The following is a 26,210-nucleotide window of genomic DNA, read 5'->3' on the forward strand; positions in this document are numbered from 1 at the left end:
TGCAGTTAGAACTTGGAATCATTCAATGCCATTGCCCTAAGAAAAAGAAAACTAAAGACCACAGGTTAGGCAGTTTCTCCAGGACTACTCAGCTTGTAAACAGCAGAGCTGGGATTTGAACTAAGGCCTGTGTGATTTCAAAGATTATTTTCTCTTAATGACTTTTGTCTTTACGATTAATGGAAATGTTCCAAACCATCACTTTAGGTCTGGGAGTATAGGTTTGGAGGTAGAATGCTTAGCCTTTGCGAAGGCCTAGGTTTCATTGCAAAAACAAATGATCAAGAGTGACTTGCACTTCTTGGATATGGACAAGCCCACCTCATCAGTACTTGGGGTCCAGTGAGAACCGTGGCAGACCACAGCCTATCCCGTCATGTATCATCAAGCCAACTTGAACTTGACTTTGGCAAATAGGGGGAAACCCACAAAGCTGCTGGAGAGTGAATTCCTAGGATGGGAGCTTTCCTGAAGCTTAACTAGGCAGAATGAACCTAAGAGGGGCAGATTTGGCTGCTGTCTTAACAGGTTGAGCCAAAGCTCTGTAGAGTGTGCCTGAAGGGCAGTGTTACCAATGTCAACAAATTCTCTGAACACTGATAGAAGTAGCAACCACAGGCAGAATTCACCTATACAGATTGCAGACTGAATCACTGCTTCTACAGTGGACTTTCTATATGCATATACAAAACCCCAAATTAGACAGCATTGATATGTCTTAGGGGAGATGACGTGTTACTTTGGTATGTACCTAACATTTTGTTACTTCATTACATCAACACTAAGCTTCTTTTGTCTTTCTGGTGGCACTGACAGTATAAGGATGTGATCATTGACACTGTCAAAAGTTCAACATATTGGGTGAAACAAGAGGGAAGGATTTACATACAAAGAAGCAATGTACATCTGTAAAGTAAATAAGGCTAAGAATGTGCCCCAAAGTAGAAATTTTATTGAACTATCCTAAAGAAAAATTTAGCTTATCAATCCACAAATCATAAGTTATTAATAGATTGCGTAGCATTTCCTCATAATACTGTACATTCAATTTATGCATTGATAATACAAAGGCAAATGCCATACTAGTACAACACTCAAAACTTAAAAGTTATTATAAAGAGGGGTACAGAGGGGTTACAGTTACAAGTCAGCTAAACAGTATATTTCTTTTTGGACATCACTGCTCCTCTACCCCCCTCCTCCCAGTTTTTCCCTCCCATTTCCATCTACAAGTTTTACAATTCATTTTCAACAGCATCTACTGAGTACCACTGCTGCACTTGTTCACCCTTTGTTAGATGAATGTTCTTTGAACTTGTTATATTTTATCTGATACAGTAGGTACACCAAACTAAATACAGCAATTGCTTTATTCTACATTATCTAGACTGAAAACATTTGGAGGAAAAGTGTAATCTCTTGCATAAATACACATGTATTTAAACCTCCCTTTCCCCTTTGTGTTACATCAGACTTTCAAGTTTCTGGGATTCAGTCAGAGACAGACCTAGAGAGAAGCTCTTGCCTCTCCAATTCTGTTGCCTCTCGAATTTCCTTCTTTCATTTGCAGTGACTTTCAACCACCTATTTGGAAAGCTTCTGTGTTATCAGAGAAGTAGCTTTCTATACCATAACAACAATACACTGCAGAAGTTACAATGGATGGCTTAAAATCTGGAACTATTCTTGTCTTCATGTTTAGCTATAGAATATATACTGGAGCACAACAAATGTGCAAATAAAAATAAATCTGTATCGATAAAATGGAGTAAGATGTTGATTTCAACTTGGTTGCTCAGTAATGTCTAAGCCATACCTTCTGTTTATAAGCAGAATTGCTACTTGAATATGGGGAAATGTGTTACAGGTATGAGGCAACAGGTCACAGAACTGGGAGCATATACTTTGACACAGTTAACAAAGAATCAGCATTACTAGCTGGAGTGGCATGTCTTTAGGCCAATATCTTATACATTATGGACGAAGAAATTTTTTTTTTGATTCTGGACTTTAAATACAGAAAACCCACCTTATACTTTAGTTTACTACAGTTAAAAAATGTAAGAGTTTCAAAACCAAAATTTTACCTTAGCCTTTTTCTTCTTTTGTTAGTACTGAGGTTTAAACTTACAGTCTCATGCTTACTAAGCACGTGCTCAAACATCTGAACCACTCCTCTTGCCCTCAAAACAAAAAATTTCAATTCCTGAGTGTGAATTATGTGCTCAAGAATTATTCCTTAATCAATCAATCAAGCCAATAAGGGATTCAGAATATTGAACTCACATTCGATCATCAGAGATGTGACAATACTTGACTCTTAATTCTTCTATTCCTAAGATATAAAAAGGGCCTAACTTGTCCATTTTAGAAAGGTTAAAGCTAAACTTTCTAAATTTTTAGTCCCATTTTACTGGTATATGCAAAATATTAAATTTAAATACCAACCTGGCATGTTCTTCAGAAGGCCTTCTCATTTTCAATTTCATCTGTGAGGTAGTTCAAGATAACAGTTGCTCTCAAAAGTAATTGCACCAAATTGTGTATGTTACTGCATACATACCTATAATCCCTGCACTGGAGGTGAGGCAGGACTACAAGTTCTAGATTAGCCTAAGCTACAAAGTAAGACCCTGTCCCCAAATACAAATGAACAAAAAATCCAAAACAACAGTAAGTTATCACAGCAAACAGGAAATACCTCTCTCCAATGCACATATTTTATACTCAGGTGGACACCCATGTCAATAATTTCATAATTGTTTTCATTTTTATTTTCAGTATTGAAAAATTAAAAGACTATTATTTAGTCATTATAGTTTCTGGGAAGAAACTTACAGAGAGAATCTGTAAGTAAATGGAAAATATATTCAAGTAAGTAAGTTTTTTTGGGGGGGATACATTTTCTACAGAAATATTTAGGAGGTATTTTTCAGTCCAAAAACTAAGGTATTTTAAAGATTTGAGAAACACTTAGGTTTTGTTTTTCTAAAATATGCAAATCACTCATTTTTCTTATCAATTATGCAGTGGAATAGTCTAGAAGGCAGCAGGCTGCTTGAAGATGCAAGGACACTCTAAACACTTCACAAAACACAATGTAAACATTCACTTTAATGTTTCCTTTGTTAAAGCAAAACTGAGTGCATATTTTCCTCTCCTGTGGCTGAGCCATGATTAGCTAAGTAGCAACAGCAGAGTGCTGAAAGAATTTTTCAACAGTAATTTGTTTGTTCTAATTTACTTTTCAAGGTTGATCAGAATCATGACATTGTTTTCAATAAGATCTATTTTTATTAATTTGATCCAGTCTTGTTCTCATCATAATTCCTTGTTCAATCATTTAAAAAATTAGAAGAGGACATTATTCATCAACCAGATCAAGTAACAGAAGAGTCACATACTTTTTAATGTTTTCTCTCATGCCATTTTACAAGTCATATTAAAGAGGCACACCATTTCAGACACAAGAAAAAATAATCAAGCTATCTAAAAAATCTTCAGGGTGAAAATAAGGGTGAAATATAAATGCTTTCCCAATTTTCTTTCTGTGAGTAAATGTGTGTTATTATGGATCCAACATTTAAAAATCCTAGCTAAAGTTCCGGATAGTCCAATAGTATCACACTTTTAATACTAAGTACAATTAAACCAGCAGAGAGAGAAAAAGAAACCTCTCATATATCAATCACTGACAAATGAATAGTTCATAAAATAAATAAGTTGGATCATACCTTAGGATTAGACGTAAGCAGATGATACTTATAAAAGGGGGAAAAATCACAGGGTTCTTATGACATATGGTCATTAATTATCTCTTTGTAACCTGTAGAGGGCACTCAAGTCCCTTGAAGAAAAAGGTAAAAATTTTAAGAGGGGTAATTAAATTTTTTTCACCAATACTTTATAGTTTGTTAAACATCATTAAAAACCTCCAGAAACTAGCATTTAAAAGAGGACTTTAAATGTTTAATGTATTATTTGATATGCAATCTTGACTTCCTAGAAAAACTGTTAGTAGATGGTTTCCATTCCTAAGCACTTAGCAATCTGCATGCTTATGCTATCCATCATACACTACCTCACCGATGTCAACTACAAGAAACAGCTAAGTCCTTGCAGAACCCATCCTGTACCTCAAGAATAACTGGCTTAGGTGGCAAGAAGATGAGGATAGAGTTACGTCACTGTACTCTTTCAGGCTAGTTAGGGACAATACTATATAAGTTAGGAGCTAGTTGAAAAGCGTTCAGCTTTTAAGTCTTAACCATTCTTTAAGACTAAATTCATGAGATCCTTGGTAATTTCCCTTTTAAGGAATCTATATTATTAACCAATATTATGTCCTGAGGGATGATATCTTAAAAATGTTTGGTAGCAATATATCCATGGGATCCTCCTAACACTGTTTTTTGCCAATCCCCACTTCTGCTGTGATGTGATCCAGAGATATTTAGGAACTGATTAATAAACTGGAACTAGAGGCTGGTTTGACAAAAACTGAGGTGTGCATTCTTTGGGTCACTGTTTCAATTTATAAATTAGATCTCAAAAAGGTATCAGCAAAATGCTGATAATTGAGTTGTTTTAAAGCTGAGCACTGATGGCTCATGTATCCTAGCTACTTGTGAGGCTGAGATCTGAGGATCAGAGTTTGAAGCCAGCCCAGGCAGGAAAATTGGTAAGATTGTCTCCAATTAATCATCAAAAAGCCAGAAGTGGAGCTGTGGTTCAACTGGAGAATAGCGGAGTAGAGACAGTGCTCAGGCCGAGTTCAAGCCCGAGAATCAGTATGCACATGTGCACATACGCACGCACACACACGCACAGACACACAGACACACACACACACAGTGCGTTAATAAGCTTAGTATGAAAAACATCTTATTTTTCCCTCATAGTTCTACAGTATATTTCAAAGTTTAAGTACATAGATAGCTAAAAAAAGGGCAGAAAACATCCAAAATAATTCCAAGTATTTTGGTAATGATATCATTTACATTTTTAATGGAAGAAAAGGTTCATTCTGAAAATGGCAGACAGTTCTTTTAGTGGGAATGTAATAAATATTTTTCCTTAAGGAAATTAACAAGCAAATCTTTGAATTCAGAAGTCTGTTTTTCTACATTAGTACATACTAGATGTACAAAGGGTTTCATCTTGCTATTTCATGAGTATACAATGGATCTTGATTAGCCTCACCCTCTGACTCTCCCTTATTCTAGTCTGGTAAAAAATCAAAAGGCTTAAAGACGGTTAATTTTGTATTATATGTTTCACTAACTGGACTGTTTTTACCACATAGCATGGTGTTTTCTAATGGTGGTGGGGGTGAGGTAAGAAATCACATCGTTTAATAAAACAGAAGCATTTCTCAATCTCAATTGTAGCTGCCGACTTCTGGGTTACTTCAGGGCCAATAAGTATATACTGTAGTACATGAAACAAAACAAGAATGATACTTGGAACCCAGTCCCTTTTTCTTTCTTTCTTTCATCAAAGCCTGTTTCCTAACATCATTGTTAGGCAAAGCAAAAAAGAAATGTTTGCTCTGTTACGTAAGAAATAAACTTCATTTGGTATTCAACTGACTTTCTAACTCAGCAGACAGGACTTTACATCTTCAAATACTGAAAATAAATTGCATTCTTGGCCCTTGCTTGAAAAGGTTATAGAGAATAAATGCACACCCTGGTAGTGTTCTAGTGATCTCCCTAATCTCAGTTGCACTTTGTCAGAACGAGGTAACTGGTAGTTAAGTGAAATACCCTAGATCAAAGGGGGATTAATCACCAACTGAATCCTTGCTGAATAAACCTGTCATTCAAGAAAATTATTTCCACTGAACTTAGCAGAGGATTGAAGGTATTTGCATAACAGGGACCAACATACTTCAGCCAGGTTAAAAGGTTCAGAATTCATCCCATGTTTAGCTTTTTGCCTCCTTTTCCTTTCAGCAGTCGGGTACAATGGTTTCTAATCTGATAATACAGCTAACTATCTAAATGATGTCAGAACAGGAAAGTATTGCAAAGTTTCGATGAGGGATGGATCAATTTCACTTTCAGCATCTCCTAAATCTGATTTGTTGGAATTTAAGATGTAATCCTAAAAAAGTCCCTTAAACCTGGGGACTGTTTATTAACATCCTTTTTTGACCTTTGTCTTAGGAACAACTATTCTGCTGTGGCAGCAGTCCCTGCAGTAGTTTTAGATGTTAATTCTGTCTATCTAAGTCTGTCCTAGAGGTAGTGGAGGAATGTATGACTGTTTACACAAAAACCAGAAAAAAAAAACCTGAGTAATTTTTACTATATACAAAATGGTGTTAAAAAAACCCATATAATGTATAAAGCCATCTTAATTTTAACACAGCTGAATGACTAATTTTATGAGACTTAATAATGTCTAATGAAACTTTTAAGTAATTTTCATAAGAATTCTGGACAAGGCTATTTATTTCAAACATAAAAGAGACAATCATTATAAATACTACTATTATTAAGCGTATGGCCTAACTACTAGATTATTACCTATAAAATGTTTAAAAATATTTTTTAGTAAAAAATGGGGAAAAGCTTTTACCAAAATCATACACCATCTTTTCTAGAGTTAATTCTCAGAAAGTTAAACTTTCTTTCTTTTTTCACATTTTGAATTTAGTGAATAATAATTACCCATATAATAGACATCAGGTTTCATAATCATATTTGGCATTTAACGGGAATTTAGCAATTTAGTGTCTAGAGTGGTCTGACACCATCCAAATCTTTCACTGGAAATAGTTGCTCATATTCATTGCACACGCAAAGCATCTTTCAAGTTAAAAAATGCAAAGAATAGTTATCAAAGAAAATGAATGAAATCCATAGTGAGATAATTTTTTAGAAAATGATTGAAGTTTTACCCCAAGAAAGGACTCTTAGAGTCTTATAGCTTAGAATAAGAACATGTCAATCACGATTAAGCTTCTGGAATCGGAATCCCTTTGAAATGCAGCTGTTTCTTCTTTAATTGTGGCAGTGGACTCTGAAGAAAAGAAAGGTCCAGCCTTAAAGATGAGTAAGGAATACAAAATAGCTCAGGATTAGTTGAGGAGTTCAAAGGTCGCTAATTACACTAAGGAGTTCCCAGACACAGGGAAAACATTAAACAGGTCACCTACCAAACGGGAAACAGACTTTGTCTTCAGAAATTATCCTGAAGTGACAGGTTTCTAGACAAAATCAAAAGCATCACAGTGTGCCCAGCTGATCTCAATGGGATGAAAACATGAGTTGGGCTTTAGTTCTGTAGTGTTATGTTAGAATGGAATGGCAACAGATGGTTTTGGGTTCCTTATCAACCCTAAACTTTTCCAGCACTTCCTATATTTTCTTCAAGTTTCTAGAAATGTCAAAAACCAAACAGTTCACTGCTTTTTTCCTCCCTCTTATCTGTTTATGAAGAAAACTTTTCTCAGAGTTTATTATATACCACTATATATTATTATATATATTACATACCACTAGATAAATGACTGTGAATCATTGTATAATCAAGATTTCCAAATGTCTCTATTAACACTAACCCAAGTAAAAGGCTAAGCTTTCACTGAGCTGAAGCATGACAATGTGTGAAAAACAGTATTTTCTTCTTTAAAAAGAAACCTTTTTACTACCGATTATGTATGATTAAGCTAGAATAGCAAGTTAAAGTCCTGGGCAGGCAGTTATTCTCTTTTTTTGTTACTTGGGATAATTTTGAACATGGAATCTATGTTATGATAATGCTTTCTATAAATGAGGGTTTATAATGAGTAGGATTGACCTTAATTAAAAAATCATATTTCAAATCCTAAGTTTATAAGTACTATCCCTTCAAACTAGTAAAACTCTTTAGAGGAGTTAACAGCTCTTTTCTAAGCTTTCCCCTAGGAGCCTCATTAAAAAAACAGAACTCAGGATGTAGTTAAATTGAATATTAATCTGTAATGCATATTTTTTTATAATGCTTCAAATTCTGTTCTGTAAAAAGAATTTCCAGATGTTCTGAGGATCTTATCATTATTATTTTTTGTTCTGAGGATCATGAGATGTCTTTTCTTCTTATGGTCATTTAAAGTCCACCCCGACAATGAATTACTTTGAAAAAAGAATTGTAGAATTAGAGAATTAAGACTATGGGTAGATAGTTTCTGAAAAAACTAAGAGCATGGGTAACAGAAAATAAGAGTAACAAAGTTAGAGAAAATATGCTACATAAAATAATGGTAAATGATACATTCTACTCACAGAAAGGTTTTTGAGTTTTTACCTGAATTCATTCATTAATAGATTTAATTTGGTGAAAGGGATAAAAAAGCAGTTTTATGACTAAATTCTTCTTAAAAAATTGGTCTACAGACATTAGGTGGTCGTAAAATACTATGCTCATTTTTTAAAAGTATCACTACCATCTTCATATGCCTAGCATCTTAAGCAAAATGTTATTTTGTCAGACTAAAAAGATTACTTAAAAAAGTTCTAAAAAAAGAAGAAAAGTAGGGTGCTAGTGGCTCACATCTGTAATAGTAGTTTCGCAGGAGGCTGAGATTTGAGGATCGTAGTTTGCAACCAGCCTGGGCAGAAAAGTCTATGAGACTCTATCTGTACAAAACTACCAAAAAATCTGGAAGTGGAGCTGTGGAAGTGGACCTGTGGCAAGTGGCAGAGCACTAGCCTTGAACAAAAAAGAAACTCAGGAACAGTAGCCAGACCCTGAGTTAAAGCTCCTGGACTGGTGCCAAAAAAAAATTTTTGCAGCAAAAATAAAAGCTCTAGGAGAGAGATCAAAATTAAATAGAATTGTGGATTCTTTATTAATCAATAGATCTGATTTAAAAGCAAGATCAAATAATTTTTCTTTGTTTTCACTGGCTACCTTTACACAGTTTTGCTTTTTCAGTTGTGGGGCTCGAACTCAGAGCCTGAGCTGTCCCTGAGCTTTTTTTTACTCAATTGGAGATAAGTTTCATGGCCTTTCCTGTGAGGGTTGATTTTGAACTGCAATTCTCAGATCTCAGCCTCCTAAGTAGCTAGGATCACAGGTGAGGGCCACTAGTGTTGGGCTATTTTTAACCTGGTTTCTGGTACTCTTTAACAGTACACTGTACTAAGAATAATTAGGTTTAGACAAGCAAATATTTTTGTCTTGCATACAACTGCAATGCATTGGAATGGCTGCCTAAAGCTCTGCACTGAGAAGAAGCCTGAGCTCTTACCCAGGAAAGCTTGTTGTAGAGAAAGGGATATGACTGATTAGTAATGTCTGCCTCAGGAACATGTTGACCCAGGACTTGTCTGAAATAACCCAAAATGAATCACTCTAAATTCTTGTTCTGGATCACAGTGACGTAACATCAAAAGGTAACAAAAACTTAGCCTTTAAAAATATTCTTTCAAACTGTATCAGACAAAACACATTAAATAAGTATTTTATAACTAAATCATTCAATGATATTCTTTCAGTCATAGGCTTTACAAATACATCTTTAAAAACAATGACTATGATTGGATACCAGTATGTTACCAGTATACAAATCCCATTTAAATACATTGTAATTACAATAACAATGATCCATATGTAACTGGAGCAGGGGCTTTAGAATTCCAGATGTAATAATCAGAAGAAATTAGTTTCCGTCCTAAAAATAGAAAAAAGAAAGGAAAAAAATGACAAAAATATTTTGTTAGTTTAACTTCAACAAACAGCAAATCCATGACTTTGAAGTTTGGAAAACAACATTTCATGGTAATATTGTCAACATTCATTTTAGTTTCACCTTATCAAATTTTTACCACTCTAATAAATGAGTTCTTAAATATTTGAACAATTCATCTTTTAGTTTATAAATACCCTGTAACTTATGACATCTCTCAATTTTTTTCCCTCACATTTTCCCTAAATTCTATTTCTTGTGAATCATTACCTTAATTGAAAAGCATTTAAGATGGATTATTGGTTTCGTTTTTGAAGGCTCCCCTTACCCCCTTTTTAACTTGTTTCTGGGCTTGCAAATCAACATTCAATTTTTCAGTAATACTTTAAAGAAGTATTCTTCTTATAATTCTGATTTGTTTAAATACCTTTGTAACTGGACAAATGGCAACCTCTTTGAACTTTTCTGATATATAAAACTGAGATAATAATGCTCAGTTGGAGTTGGACATATAACTTGAAGTTCTTATTGTATGCATCACTAATATCCAATTCAGCCTTTTATAACCTTCATAACAGAATATGGAAGTAGAATCTTGTCCTTTTTTATTCAGTTCAGTTCAAAAGTTTGACAATCTGGAACGCCAAGAGAAAACACAGCATACTGCTGTGTGAACACATTCCAGAACAGACTGCTTGAATTTTGACTCCTAGTTCTGCCATTTACTAGCTACAGAATCCTAGTGTTACTGGTTATAACATGTTCTATCAGTGATTCTGTCTATAAAATGGCCATAACTCATATAGAATGCTGTCAGTTTTAATAAAAGACATACAGAAGCCAGGTGCTAGTGGCTCACACCTGTAAGCCTACTCAGGAGGTTGAGACCTGCCTGGGCAGGGAAGTCTGTGAGACACATAGTTAATATTAATAAAATGCTTAAAAGTATTTTAGTTACTACATAAAGAGAATGTATTCATCATAGACAATCTAAATACGGACCTGCTGGTATACAGATAAAACCACTGATTGATTGTTCAGTATTAAACTTCCATTAAAAAATGAAAACAGGGGCTGGGAAGGTGGCTCAGTGGTATAGCGCTTACCTTGCTGCCTGAGGCCCTGGGTTCGATTCCTCAGCACCACATAAGCAAAAAGAAAAAAGCTGGAAGTGGTGCCGTGGCTCAAGTGGTAGAGCGCTAGCCTTGAGCTGAAGAGCTGAGGGACAGCGCCCAGGCCCAGAGTTCAGGCTCCATGACCTGACCCCCCCTCTCAAAAATGAAAACAGCTGGGCACCGGGGCTCATGCCTGTAATCCTAGCTACTCAGAAGGCTGAGATCTGAGAATCTCAGTTCAAAGCCAGCCCGAACAGAAAGTCTGTGAGACTCTTATCTCCAATTAACTACCAGAAAACTGGAAGTGGTGCTGTGGCTCAATTGGTAAAGCACTCGCCTTGAGCTGAAGAGCTCAGGTACAGCACTCAGGCCCAGAGTTAACGTCCTATGCTGACAAAAACAAAAACCAACAAAAAAACAAACGGTATACTGCTAGGCACAGAGGCTCATGTTTGTAATCCTAGCTATTTGGCTGGCAGAGACAGCTGGAGACCAACTGGGACAAAAAGTTAGAAAGACTCCAACTCAATGAAAAAAGCTAGGCCGGGTGGCATCCACCTGTCATCTCAGCTATTTTGGAGATGCAAAGCATGAAAACTGTAGTCCAGGTTGGCTGATAAAAAAAAAAAAAATGACACCATATCTGAAAAATAATTAAAGCAAAACCACCAGGGAAATGGTGCAAGTTGTAAGGCATCTGCCTAGTAAGTGCAAGACCCTGAGTTCAATCCCCAGTACTACTAAAGGGAGGGAAGGATACATACATACATACATACATACATATATATATATATATATGTACATGTATTTATAATATATATACACTATTACTATTTTTTTTTATCAATTCAGGATACTGGCTTATTCTGGCATTACGCAGAATTAATTACTGCTAGTTACAAGAGATTGCTTACAATTGCTTACAGAGTCTTGTTATATACCCTTCCGAATTTTAGGGCCCCATTTATGTGTTTTTTTTTTTCTTTTTATAATCAATAAACTCAATGAAGGTAGGGAACCATCTCTTTATTGCTTGCATATTGGCAGAATAGAAATGGTACTATATAATATTTACTGATAACATTAGTAAAAATTATTTAAAAATTTAAATAATAATTGTGACATCTATTGAATTTACACTATATGCTGAGTGCTTGATCAACATGTTCTTATTATGCCTTATTTCAACTTTATAGATGGATGGAAAAGTAAATTTTAAAGTTCATTGAATTGCTCAAGCTACATAACCAATAAACTATTAGAGCTAAGTCAGATCCTGATCTATCCATTAATAAAGTCTCTGCGAACCATTTTTGAATGTAAAAGTTTATTATAACCAGAGCAAGGGAAATCCAGCTTTATACTAAAAGTTATCCCTTTCCAATCCTTGCTCACTGACTTTTTTTGTGGAGGCAGCACTGTGGTTTGAACTCCGGCCTTGCCCTTGACAGGCTATGCTCTACCACTTAGGCAAACTTCCAGCCCTGTTTTTTTTTCTGTGTAGGCTGACCTCAAACTGCAATCCTTATTTTCTCAACTTCTGAATAGTTAGGATTACAGGCATGAAGCATTGGTGACTATACTTGTTGTTGTTGTTGTTTTAAACATGAGAGAGTAACATAAAGTTCACACAATGTAAAAAGGAGTAGAGCAGAACAGAATTTTTATTATTAGGATTACTCTTCCAATCTCTAAATTCTGTCACATTTTAACTCAGGCAAAAATATACACTTGAATTCCATTACATTAATTTGAATCTGCATTACTTACGTGCACTTATTTTTGGTTTTCCTGACCCAAAAACTTGAACTGAATGCTGATCAACATAACATCCTGTAAGTGTATAATCCAGGATCCTAAAATGGAGCTAAAAAAATGAGAGGAATGTGGCAAGTTGAGGTGATTATTTGATAAAAATCATGGCTACATTTTTGCCCTGACACAAATTTAGGGAATTTAGTTGACCATAGTTCACAAAGTTCAACTGGATTTGTACACATGTATATACATACTGTACATACATACTGCCTTCCTTTGCCCTGGGCCATTTCTTCGTAAAACTGCCATAAAGTACTTAACAGATACCAGGCACTTCACCAGTATGGACTCTAATCCACAACAAGGCCATCTTCATTATACAGAAGGGGAAAATAAGGTTCAGTGAAGGAAGCAATTAGCATCTAGAATGTAAGCAACAGAGCTGGTATCTGAACTCAGACCTGACGCACTATAAAAGCTGCATGCCTTCCACTATACTGTTTAGAATACCCCTATGGCCATTTAATCCCAATTATTATTTCAGGTCACAATTCTTTTGCAGGCAGGAATCATGTACCTCAGTATAACAGCATAGGAATGCAATTACTAAAACAGAGACATCAGTTTATTTTAGGGTCATTTTCCAGAAAATTAAAATTGACCTTTTATAGAACTAAGCTTAGAAATTTCCCCTTCCTTCTCAAAACTTTCTAAAATGTAATCTATCCTTCCTGAATTTCATTGACAGTGTGTTATTCTTACCATAAATGCCAATTATAATACTATGTTGTAATAAGCTGAGACATTATGACCTTCTTTGAAGGGATGGTGTCAGAGTGCATCTCAGTCACAAGTGTCACACAAGAACTATGAAAAGGACCATGTTTTAGAGTTGCGATGTACTTTTACTGTGGCTCTCCTCATGCCTGTTGCTAAATGCTCCTGATTTTGCAAGATTCTCGAAATTTCTATACTTTTTCTTTTTACACAACACTGGGGACCAAATTCAGGGTCTTACGAATAAGTGCTCTATCACTGAGCTACAATCCCAGCCTCACACTTTCTTTTCTCCTACCTGCCAATTTCTCCCATTTTGTAAAAATGTTCTTTTCAATTGCCAAACTAGCTGGTCTCAGGATATACTTTTTAGACTTCAGCAACTTTTTACTGCTGCAATGTAGGTAATTTCTGATAGTAAAGGGTTTGTTCTTGTTTGGTTTACTTCTGAATGCTTAAGGGTCATGCACAGTAAAACTGATTTTCACACAATTGATAGATAGACAGAGCTGGCTGAAGCTGACTGGAAAAATAATCATCAGTATATTTCTGATTTTTGTATTACTTCCTCAAGTTGCCTTTATGGATAGATTTCAATGTTAAGTCTTTGATTTCTCTGACAGCATTCTATTTTCCTTTCTAATCACTCAGTTTGCCTTACTGAATCGTTATTCTGAATTCTGTATCCATTTAAAAAAAAAATTATGATCTTAACTATTTCTTCCCTGTGGTAACTTTTAAATCCTTATCTGAAGCTGGTTTCTCACTTGTGACTCAAGCTTTAGGTATTTGGTTACTATAGGACTTTACATTAAGGTATGTTACTATTATCTGCAACAATATATGAAGCTCACTCCTTCCCAACTTCTTCCACATCAATACTTTTTCACCCAAATATATTCACAAGTTCAGGAAATATAGTTTCTGTTCTCTTGGAGTTTCAAGTCCAGGTTAACTTACATATTTTTAAATACCACCATCTTGACTAGTAACTATTTCTTGTCCAAATGTTAGTGACCAAGGATTCATGCACCTTTATCACAGATCTACAGCAGTCCCTTTCTTTCTCTTTATGCTCACACTATGCTAGATAGTATCAATGTATTAACTTCCACTTGCAATATTAAAGTATCTATAAAATGCTTTTGCTGTCTCTATTTTCTTCAGTCATTCATTGTGGATTAATGTTCTTTATAGCTCTTCTGTGAAATGCTACTCCACGCTTTTAGAAATCCTAAAATATCTACCAAAGGAATAAAAGACTCAAATAACTACATTCTGAATTTAAACTATCAAGTCTTACATAGAATGTCTGTTAATAGGGCTGGGAAGGTGGCTCAGTGGTTAAAGCGCTTGCCTTGCATGCCTGAGGCCCTGGGTTCGATTCCTCAGCACCACATAAACAAAAAAGAAAAAAGCCGGAAGTGGCGCCGTGGCTCAAGTGGTAGAGCGCTAGCTTTGAGCTGAAGAGCTGAGGGACAGTGCCCAGGCCCAGAGTTCAGGCCCCATGACCGGACCCAAAAAAAAAAAAAAAGAATGTCTGTTAATAGTGCTGGTTCTTATCTGCCTTGTTTACCCTCTGAATATTAATTATACAGTGTTTACTTTCTTTCATTATGTTATTTCTTTATCTAACCCATTATAGTCTTCAAGGATTGGCTTATCTTGTCCTCAGATTTTGCTTTACCTCCATCTTTCTTTGACCACTTTGGCCAGCAGTGCTCACTTTTTCTTGAGACCCCAAAAGCAATTAGCACTCACTGATTACTGATATGGATTACTGAAAAATCCTCAGAGACCAACAACTACATCTTATGTATTTTAAAATACAAATCTCAAGTTTGAGAACTAGGTAGATAATTTAAATTAGGTTATATAAGTTATACTTAATGTAAATTTTAAGGAAATAGGAAAAAAAAACTAATACTAAGCCAAAAGAAGCAAAACAATTTTAAAAAGGAGTTAAGAAGGACTATGCCAGATATAAATCATAGAATTTAAAACAAATTTCTAGAAAATATAAAAAAATCTAGAGGCAATCTAGAAACAAAGGAAGGACTTCAAATATAAGAAGTCAGATAAATAGGTTTACCTTTACATATGCTGTTGTGCCAATACAAATGTGGTCAAATGGTTGTTTATCACGGCTCTTGGATCCAAAAGTTACAGTTCCAGAAAGACTAATTTCCATTGATTTGGGGAACTTCTGGCCTACAAGCACAAGTATACCAAATTCTAAATTACTTAGATTCTACAACAAATGAAAGAAAATCAGTGAACAAAATCTTCTCACCAATAGTCCAGACCAATAAGCTTTTCTCTCGAAATACATCAAGCTGGCCAAAACTAACTTTGTATTCCAAATGTGTGATTGAACCTCTTAAAAAATAGGAAAAAAAAAGATCTTAGATTTATGAGATTGAAGTCAATCTTCTGTTACTTAATACAAGGGCAGCATAAAAGCTGATAAAGCTGATCTGTACTCTAGTTTGTAGAACAGAATGAATATATACCTCAGAACAACCAGAAATTATCTAAACATTTATATCAATGATTGCATTTGATTATTACTAATGACAATTATGAAATCACGAAGACTACTAATAGCCACATGGGTTGGTTCAACACTAAAAGTATGATTTTAGTATATATTTAAGTACACTTTTTTTTTTTTTTGGTGCTTGATCCTGGGCTTGAACTCAAGGCCTGGGTGATGTCCCTGAGCTTTTTAGCTCAAGGCCAGTTAGTGATCTACCACTTATAGCATAACTCCACTTCTAGCTTTTTGGAGGTAAAAGTCTCATGGACTTTCTTATCCAGGCTGCCTTTGAACTGCAATCCTAATTCCACCTTAAAAAGACTATGCTGCAATATAACTTTAAAAGAGATCTTGTGAGAAAGTAATCTTATAATTAGATAATTACCAGATTGCTGATAGTTGGAATTGACTTATATGTGGAATATGGAGGAATGATAGAAAGGAAGTCCCTAGTAAAATATCCTTGAGGAAGTTATATTGGCTTAACTTTAGAACTTACTAGAAAGTTTAACCAGAAAAAGGAAGACACATTTAAAGTTATGCACATTATTTTGATTGAGAATCAGAATTCATTTGAATAAAAAATTTAATTTTAAAAATAAGGTTAAAAGAATAAATAATTTGTGGCAATAGGGAGGTAGAAATTGATATGTTATTTATTCCTACCTATTGTAAAAAGGTATATGAGCTTCACAGAATTCAAAATTATTTTTCACACTTTCATGAAGTTTTAAATTAACTGTTAATTTTAGTTGTACTTCTTCTTCTTTCATTTGATAAAAACCCAAAATTGGTGGAACAGGGACCTGAAAACCAACACAAAATTTTATATAATTCTCTCACTTTTATAAAATGGGTCTAAAATATTAATTATGATTGAAATATTATACACTGTAGTAATATATATCTGCTTAAATTGTGTATGTATATATCTTATAAAGATTATGGTATATGTAAGAAATATGTATCAGATTTGTAAGATTTATCAGATATTTAGTTATTCCAAGTTCTTTTGGTAATAGCAATGATGGGTCTACATTCACTTTAAGGACAGAGATTCTATTTTTCCTGTTCTCAGAGATGAGAAAGGTACCTTACAGAAGGACACAGTATATTCTTGATCTTATATGTTCTCAGAACTGCAGAACAGGGCCTGTGCTACACACATTGATCACTTGTCCTGTCCATTCCCTGCTGATCCTTTCTGTGACTGCACTCTCTTCTATCTCCTTACCATCTAGCTCTATTATGCCTTATTTGATTGGTCATCAAAACTGGTTGAAGGGGAAATAATATGAAGCCTGGTAAAAACCAATCACTGCTACTGGTACACTGAAATAAGACATAAAGATTTCTTCTACATGGTAAACCGTAGAACTGTAAGGTCATAGGCAAACACAGAAACTCAGGTGAAAGAGAAGAATGAGAAGCAGCAATGAAGTAACTGGTGCTTGAGCACATAACGATTTTAACTTTCTGGTTCTAGTTTGGGTATGACCTGTATCTACCTCTTTTCTTGAATGATAATAACCTATTGACTTCTCAAAATTAATTCCCTCTACTTAAACTAGTATAAGACTTTTTAACCTACTGAGCTATAATTAGAAAAAAGAAATAAATGAAAAAAGACAAGATAAACAAATAGTATGGTTGAATAGAAAACATGTTGGGCTTGTGAATCTGGAAAATCTGGCTCTTCCATTTATCAGTCATATGACTCTGAGACTTCAAATGAAAAACCAGGATAGAAATACCCAAGTTAAGGTTCATTGAAAGCACGAGAGAAAATACACCTGAAATGCCTAAGATCTGACACAGCATTGATTCAATAAGAATATATAGCTATTAATATATTTGTAACTAAGATTTTCCTGTGATTAGTGATTAGTGTTAGTTCATGTTTATAGTTAAAATCATGACTAAATCTTAACAGGACCTATCATGTGACCATGGACTTCTTATTAGGGAATATTAAAAAGAAACAGACTCCCAAGAATACAAATGATTTGCTTATCAATAGTATTTATAAACATACCAGAAACTTTCCTGATTGTTTACCTGGGAAGTATAGTAGCATAAGTTGAATGATTCTAAAGGTGGAGTGAATGGAAATTTATAAGGTCCACTAAATGCAGAATCATCCATTCCATCAATACTACTAGCAGTCAGAATGGCAGAATCGAGAGAAGTCACACAAGGATGAACTAGGATATCTTGAAGTGGAGATCCATTGGTGGGGAGACTCAAGCTCATGGTAACATTTGGCATGATTCCTTCCAAATCACACTGCAATACAAACAGAAATGAGATCTGAGTTGCATATACCTGTTTAGTAGTAATTTCTCCCAATTTACTTTACTTTTCTCCCTAGGTTTTCTTTTCTTTGCTTTCTGCTTTTCTATTTAATGGTTTTATCACACTCTTAGATAGTCAAGCAACTGGCCAGAGAGGCTTCAGACTCCTATGCTTACCTGTAAGCTTCTTAAAAAGATATTTCAAGCCACTTACTTCTCTCTATTCCTTTTCCAACATTTGTACAGGCCTTTGCAATTTCTGTCCTAGTCCTCTAAATATGTTTAGACTTACTTTCCTCTAGCCAGTCCATTCTTCATCAATGCTAGAGCTGCCTTAATGAATGATAATTAAAAAAAAAATTGTATCCATGTTTAAAACATTTCACCTGGAAGCCTGTAATCCTAGCTACTCAGGAGGCTGAGATCTGAAGATCACAGTTCAAAGCCATCCCAGGTAGGAAAGTCTGTGAGATTCTTATCTACAATAAATCACTAGAAAAGCGAAAGTGGCTCTATGGCTCAAGAGGTAGGGTGCTTGCCTTGAGCTGAAGAGCACAAGGACAGCGCCCAAGACCAAAGTTCAAGCCCCAGGACAGACAAAAAATCAACAACAAAAATTTCACCAGGGCAGCTGTGGTTCACGCCTATAATCCTGTCTACTCAGGAGGCTGAGATCTGAAGAATGGGATTCAGAACCAGTCTTGGCAGGAAATTCTTATCTCCAGGAAGGGAAGACACTTATCTCCAATTAACCACCCAAAAGTTGGAAGTAAAGCTGGTAGAATACTATCCTTGAACAAAACAAACTCAGGGACAGCACCCACACCTTTGAGTTCAAGGCCCAGAACTGGCACAAAGAAAGGATTAAAAAAAAACAAAAAGAAAGTTCTTTTGGTTATAATTACAATAGTATCAAATGAAAATGTCCAATAATGTTACTAAAATGAAAAAAAGGTGTATTTTAGTTTTAAAATGTTTGATACTTTAACCAGGGCAGCATTTATTATAAAATGAGGATTGCTATTCTAGGAAGTATCTACTACCATTTAAACTCTTCTTCACATGCAAATCTGGACCTTACTTAAAACCAGGAATGATAACTCAAGAGCTATGAATGACATCAGTTTTAAAGGATTCATATGGTTGTATGACTTTTCTGTGGTCACAAAGAAAATCAGCAAGATTAAGGGCTGGAACCTCAGTTTAAACACACTATCATATATATAGTTCATTCCTATTCATTGTATTCCCCCTCGCATTCCCTCCTTTCCCTTCACTTATCTCTTCTTCACCTTCCCTCCTTTCCCTTCTTTTGATAGGTGGTTCTAGTGATTGAACTGGTTCCTCAGAAATACTAGGTTAGGACTCTACCATTCAGTTACTTCCTCAGCCCGAGTGCTCAGACTTTCAGTTAATCAGTTTTTGTTGTTGTTGTTGTTTGCTTTTTTGTCCAGTTTCTGGGGCTTGCAGGATCTGGGTGCTGTCCCTGAGCCTCTCTGTGCTCAAGGCTAGCACTCTACCACTTGAGCCACAGGGCCACTTCTGACTTTTTTGAGTAGTTTATTGCAGATAAGAGTCTCAAAGGGACTTTTCTGGCTTTGAACTACAATTCTCAGATCTCAGCCTACTGAGTAGCTAGGACTGCAGGCATGAGCCACTGGTGCTTGGCTAGTTCATCAGATTTTCTATTAGATATTTCCACTTATGATGGCGTTCACAATAAGGCCATCAAATACTAAGTTCTTGAAATACTGTTTAAAGTGCTTGGCTATCTGTTGTGCTACTATGTACAATTGAAAACATTTAGTGTTTCCTTTGTTTTGTATTTTTTATTTTAAAGGACGGTAATTTGTACCAAGAATCAATTCAAGTTTACATAAGTAACAAACTAGAGTCAACTTATAAATGGGCTGAGACATTATACACTAAAAGTATAAATCAACTCAATTTAACATTTATGAATGACATAATCCATAATTTTAGAGCCATTTCTGCCTAATTACTGCTGATAGAATGATTAAGAGGAATGTATATGTTAAAAATAGATACAAAGTTTAGGTCATTGTAATTATGATGGAAAGGAAAAGAGAGATCTATTTTTCCATTAACACTGCTCTAATTCTTTGCAAAATCTACTTTTACATATAGTGCTTATATAGACACTTAAAAATAAATTTGAAATTCAAAAAGTTTACATTGAAGGCATATACAGTAAACAAAAGTAAAACAGAGTACAAAGAAGAAAAGGAAGAAACAGACATCTGAGAATACTATTAACAGATAAACATAGAAGGTTCCTTGAAGAAATTTTACTTTGGTTGTTATGTTACACGAAACTAATTGCTGCTAACTATATTGATATTTCCATTGTTTTTTTTCCCAATTTTCTAACTGTAAGTCAGATAATTATATATTAACCTATGGTCTTATTTAAATAAAACAAGAGGTTTTTTGCATATCATGTCAGAGGACTTGTCAATTTCACTCACTAGAGAAAACAGGAAATGGATGTGGTGATTATAAATATGCTGACAAATTCTCTGACAGTCTTTTCAGAAGGTACATCTAATACATGTGAGCAGACTTTGGTGACTCACATCTAATGCAGTAGAATTGGTGGTGGCATGTGACTTTTCTGTCTAACTCATAAAATAGCTTCTGACTCAACTTCCTCCTCTTTCTTCCTCCCCCACCACATCATCTGATCTGAGAAAAGACAGACATCAAGTTGCAAGAACAGTTAAGCAGCACTTAGAGAAGTTCATGTAGAAAGGAACTGAGGCCTCCCCCAGTAACGGGCACCAATTTGCCAGCCATACGAGTGGATTATCTTCCAAGTTGATCTCTTACCCCAGTCAAACCTTCAGATAACTATAGCGGCAACCAAAATCTTGACTGTGATCTCATGGTTCTATACTAGAAGTTTCTAGCTAAGCTACTTAAATAGGAGCGGCTCATAGAAACCATAAAGATAGTAAATAACCATAAGGATAGTAAATGTTTATTTTAAAGTAATGGAAGAATTCATCAATAGTTAAAACAAAAAAGGAATATAACATTTCACAACTAACACTGAATGCTGCTGCTAAAGACAAAAATCAAGCATGCCATTTAACAGTGTAAAGGTCACAAATTTTACCTTTCTTTGTATGTTAAAATATTATGATAAAGCAAATACCCAAGGAAAAAAATTCTCACCTTGCAAACGACTGTTCCAACAACTTGCCACGTATCTGCTACATCCTGTTTATCATACTGCATGGATTTTACCTTTTCAGTTATAGAAATAAAAACCTGTGGTTTTCCTTTGTATGTTCCAGCTTTCCAGGCTGGCTGTTTTGGTAGCTGAGTCACAGAAGCAAAATCAATATTATCCATTGAATTCTGTAAGTTAGCATCTAATAAAGTACCAAATGGACAAGCCTGAAGAAGCAAGTCAGGTAATTGACTCAATCTTGTATTTAGCTCAGTGTCATTTTTCTGACCAGAGAAAAGAAAATCTTGTATCCCAAAAAGAAGTTCCAAGCCTTGTGAAATTCCACTAATGCTGATTAATGGTGGGGGAGGAGACAGAGTTTGTTCAACTAGTGGGATACTGGCATATATCATGCCATTCCTCAGAAAAGCAATTACTGGCCAGAGTTCTTGACCTCCTAATGGAAGTCTATAGATGGATGTTTTATTGATGCGTGAACAACTATCACGACTCTCCACAAAGTCCTTATCATCATCTAATAATCTAAATTCAAAGAGAAGTGCTTTAAGAAAGGGACCATCTTCGGGTATAGGCACATAACTTGCTCCATTGAAGACTCTGGCTCGTTTTTCAACAGTAGGGAATCGTCTGCATAGGAAAACAAAAACGTTAAAAAGAAAAGAGGAAAAAAAAAATTAAAAACAGCCCTAAACCACAAGGCAAACAGTAGCAATCACAAACATACAACAAATATATATACCAAGAAAAGCCAGCAACCAAAAAATATGTGTATTAAGTTCCTACTACAGTGTTTCATATTTAGAATGTTACCTTAAATGATAAAGTATCATTTATTATTAGCGATGCTAATTCAACTTACTTAATTTTAGGGTAAGAGTATGTGATTTTAATCCCACATTTTTATTTTTTAGTCTCATAGATTTCCTTTTGGTGGGCAAGGGGTATATATCTAGACCATTTTAGTCATCTATAAGATTTTTGTTTTTCTTTTGATTCCTTCTTAAAGAACAGAACCACAGTTGTGATTCACTATAAACTTCTAATTTGGATTCATCAATTAAGATGATATAATTTAAAAAAGAATGTCCTATTTTACTCAGTCTATTGTAACAGGTATATTAAGTCTTCCTGCCAAATATTAACAAGAACATATTAGAAACAATGGCTTATCTCTAGAGTCCTGGAAGATACTAGGAGGTAATAAAACAAAATCTGTAATTCTTTATTGCTTGCTGGCTCTGAACAGAACATTAAGTTACTAATTTATCTGTTCTCTTTGGAAACGTAATACAAAATGCTATTGTTCTTGTACAGAAGTCTGCTTCTCAGTTTGACAAAATACATTTTTCCTATTCCTTCTCCTTCCACTTCAAAGTCTAGAGTAATATTAACTATTAACTTTTGAGTAAATCATCTAACTTTCCTAAGCTTATTTTCTTATTTGTAAAAAAAATAGGAGGGCCATACTACAGCTCAGTGGTATAGCATCTGCTTAGCAGCACAAAGCCTTGGGTTCAATCTCTAGCATCAAAAATAAATAAAATAAACTAAGAGAAAATAAAACAAAACAAATGGGTTGCAAAAAATCAGCTGTTTTTATCAAGGGGCCAGAAACATACTTCCCTAAAACAATGCTTTTTACCAATACAAATGTTTACTAATAATTAAAAAAAAAGAATGTATTCCAAGCTATCAATCTGAGTAAATTTCCCTTATTTAAATTCTAATATATTTTCCTGATGGAAAAAGGGGAAGAATTAAGTAGGATAATATTAGTGACCTTTCTCATTCTCATCACCTGGAGGATAAACTCTAAAGGAAAAAGTCAAGAAGTTATAAAGTTAAGAAGTTCATCTGGAACCTTAAATAATGCCTTAATATGTGCTCAATAAATATTTTTGTTGGATGACTCAACTTGTCATTCCAAATTTTATTCTAGGTTTTTTTTTTTCCTAACAGGAGTCAAACCTTAATTGGGCCTATAATTATGGACACAATACCAACCTAAACCAGGCTTAAGCTGATACTATTAGTATCTGGACAGCAAATATTTAAACTAGAATTTAATTTTTAAACCAAATTTTGGTGTGCTAAGAACATCTGCCTTCTTAAATCTTAAACAATGGCCAATGTACATCTGCTCAGCCTAACTCTAGTCTCAAGAAGTCAGAATTCTGAAAATAATGTAAGCTTGATTTGTTGAATGATACAGAATCAGTATCAGAGAGATAAATTATGTGAGCCCAGAAAGCAGGGTTCACATAACCAATGAAGATATAAAGCTTAAATGATAATAGCAAAATTGATACATGGTCTAGAGAAAAACTAAGTAAGATTCCCATTTAAACCATGACTGAAGGAGTACCACAGATGAATTAAAGACCTAAATATAGTAGATAAAATAATGTGGTATAGATGAATTTGGGATTTAAGAGTAGGGTTGTTTGGTGGTACTGGGTTAAAAAATATAAAATGGTTTTGATTGTATCAAAACTGCTACTTTGCCAGGTGCCCAGTGGCTTACACCTACAAAGGAGATCTGAGTATTCCTGTTCAAAGCCAGCCCAGGAAGACAAAACTTAAGGATTCTTATCTCCAATTAACTAGCAAAAAGCAAGAAGGAGAAGCATGGCTCAATGCACCAGTTGTGATGGAAAAATCCCAGAAAACTGAGGGATAGTGTGAGACCTGGAGTTCAAGCTCTAGAATAAACACACACACACACACACACACACACACACACACACACACACACACACACACACACACAATTTTAACTGCAGGTAACATAAAAGTTATTGATGAACTAAAAGAAAATATGTGCATATCTAAAATGACATGCATTAATATAAAAACACACAATAAACTTTCATAAATCAAACAGGGAAAAGCATTAATTTTTAAAGGAAAAAAAGAGCAAATGTATAGGCAATTCACAAGAAGAGCATACATAAAGGACTCACAAATAACACAATTAGATATCCCTTACTGGCAAACATCAGATTAAGTGACATGAAATAAGAGACATATAGAAACCCTCAATGTGTTGATGGGTACAATCAGTATTCTGGTAGTATTTGGTCACAACTAGCATAGATATGTCCTATAGATCAATGTGAGTATAACTACAGAGCAATTGTTCTGATGGCTAGGAGGAAGGCACTAAACAAGAGACAGGTAAAACGTGGAACAAGTAAAACATGAAGTATTACAGAGTAAGCTGAAGCAATGGCCTAGCTCTGCAGTCCAATATGGTAGACACTAGGCACATGTGGTATTTAAACTTAAAAGTGATAGTGCTGAGAAATCTGAAAAATGTAAGAAAAGGGAATGAAAGTCTTGCATTCTTTTCTAATGTAAGAAAAAATGAGTCTTTTAAAATTATGTAACTTAACAATATATATGCAAACACACACAAATGACAGGATAAAATGAAATAGTGTAAGACTAACCCATGTGAGTAGAAATAGACAACCATAGGACAGTAAAATGGAAGGGTCCCTTAAATCAATGAAGCTGATGAACCATGGAGCTAAGAATATAATCAGTTCTCTGTCCCAAGGTCCAGTAACAACAAATGTTCTCTGTCCTGAGGTCCAACAGCAACAAATTTTAAGTCAGGTATCCTGGAGGAAAATGATTAACTTCAACTCTGATACCTTCAGTAAGACAACTGTTTGGGTTGCAAAGACAGGATTTTTTCATAGCTGCACTGTCAATCACTTTACATTCAAAATTGCACTAATTTTTTATCCGTTTCAATCTCTCATTCAACTAGACCACAGGGCTTTCCTCGGAGAAGAATGCATTGTTAAGGTGGGAGGAGGGAGAGAAAGAACTATCAGTGGCCATTGAGCGTGAAAGGTGAAACAAATTACTACCTACATTTTAAGTTATATGAAAAGCACCGTACCTACAGCTAATTCTTAAAGTGGGACAAGATCATTTACAAAATCAAAGGAAACAGCGATGGTAATTTAATGTTTTCCCACGTCTTCTTATTTTTTTCAACAACTGGGAACAGTAAACGGCGGCGACTTCTAGCAGTCACGCACCTTGGTAAGATGAAAATACTACTGTTCAGTAATAACGATTTTTCAGCAGAATGAGTTTAAGATGACTTTGAATGACATCCTCCATATAGTCTGATAATCCTAATTTTTTTTCCCCTTTCCTTTCTGCAGCCTGCATCGACCCCGAAGCAGATGGAGTTAATGTTATGGTGGTGGTGGTGGGGGGAGGGGGCCGAGGGGAGCCCAGGCAATACTTCCTACGTGCCAGGTACGAAGTGAGTTACAAACCTGACAACACGGTCTATGAACGTTTCCGCCTTCAGGGACAAAACAGGTGAAGTAAGAAGCCCAAAGCCCTGGCGTGGCTTATTCTCGGCGGATCTGGGCTACCAAACATCCTCAGACTGTGCTCCGCCCTCCATCCCCGCCCCCAGCGTGCCCGAGGCCGCCGAGCTGCATTCACCTGGAGAATCTGACGGTGCCACCAGGTGGGGTTCCCGGTTCGTGGCGAACGAGCCACAGTGCGCGCTGGGCCATGGCGGGCCCCCGGCATCCGCTCACCTCGGAACTGCCCGCCACCCCCGCCGCGACCCACAGCGGCTGCCTCAGACCGACTCCACCAACACCTCCCGGGCTGGGTTCCGTCACCAGAGAAGCACCAGTCTCTCCGGTCAAGGCACGTCAACTCAAAGTTCTAAGAATCCGCACCGAGAACCCAGAGAAACTTGCCCATTCCGCCCTCCGCCAGCCAACCTGCCTTCCTCGCATTTCTACTTCCGGGACGGTGGCCCGAGAGGACGAAACTTCCTCCAGGGCCG

At 35.6% G+C, this 26,210-nt stretch overlaps 1 protein-coding gene across 1 annotated transcript; it reads right to left on the minus strand.

Moving 5' to 3' along the window:
• Positions 1 to 909: 909 nt before the first annotated feature.
• Positions 910 to 26,139, minus strand: Ap5m1 (adaptor related protein complex 5 subunit mu 1). Its single transcript, XM_070032864.1, has 8 exons — positions 25,856 to 26,139; positions 21,361 to 22,006; positions 17,927 to 18,154; positions 16,535 to 16,674; positions 15,623 to 15,708; positions 15,422 to 15,540; positions 12,565 to 12,661; positions 910 to 9,664 (listed from the first exon to the last, which is right to left on the minus strand). The coding sequence occupies exons 1-8, from the start codon at positions 25,927 to 25,929 to the stop codon at positions 9,582 to 9,584; spliced, it is 1,473 nt and encodes a 490-aa protein (XP_069888965.1). The 5' UTR covers positions 25,930 to 26,139; the 3' UTR covers positions 910 to 9,581.
• Positions 26,140 to 26,210: the final 71 nt, after the last annotated feature.

The sequence above is a fragment of the Dipodomys merriami genome, unplaced genomic scaffold (assembly GCF_024711535.1).
Source record: "Dipodomys merriami isolate MVZ:Mamm:240054 unplaced genomic scaffold, mDipMer1.0.p SCAF_1, whole genome shotgun sequence".
Classification (NCBI taxonomy): Eukaryota; Metazoa; Chordata; class Mammalia; order Rodentia; family Heteromyidae; genus Dipodomys; species Dipodomys merriami.

Coding starts and splice junctions, on each gene's coding strand:
- Ap5m1 (XM_070032864.1), bottom strand. CDS start 25,929: ATGGCCCAGCGCGCACTGTGGCTCGTTCGCCACGAACCGGGAACCCCA. Junction 22,007..25,855: donor GGCACCGTCAGATTCTCCAG/GTGAATGCAGCT, acceptor TTTCCTATGCAG/ACGATTCCCTACTGTTGAAA. Junction 15,709..16,534: donor CATATACCTTTTTACAATAG/GTAGGAATAAAT, acceptor CTATTTTTTAAG/AGGTTCAATCACACATTTGG.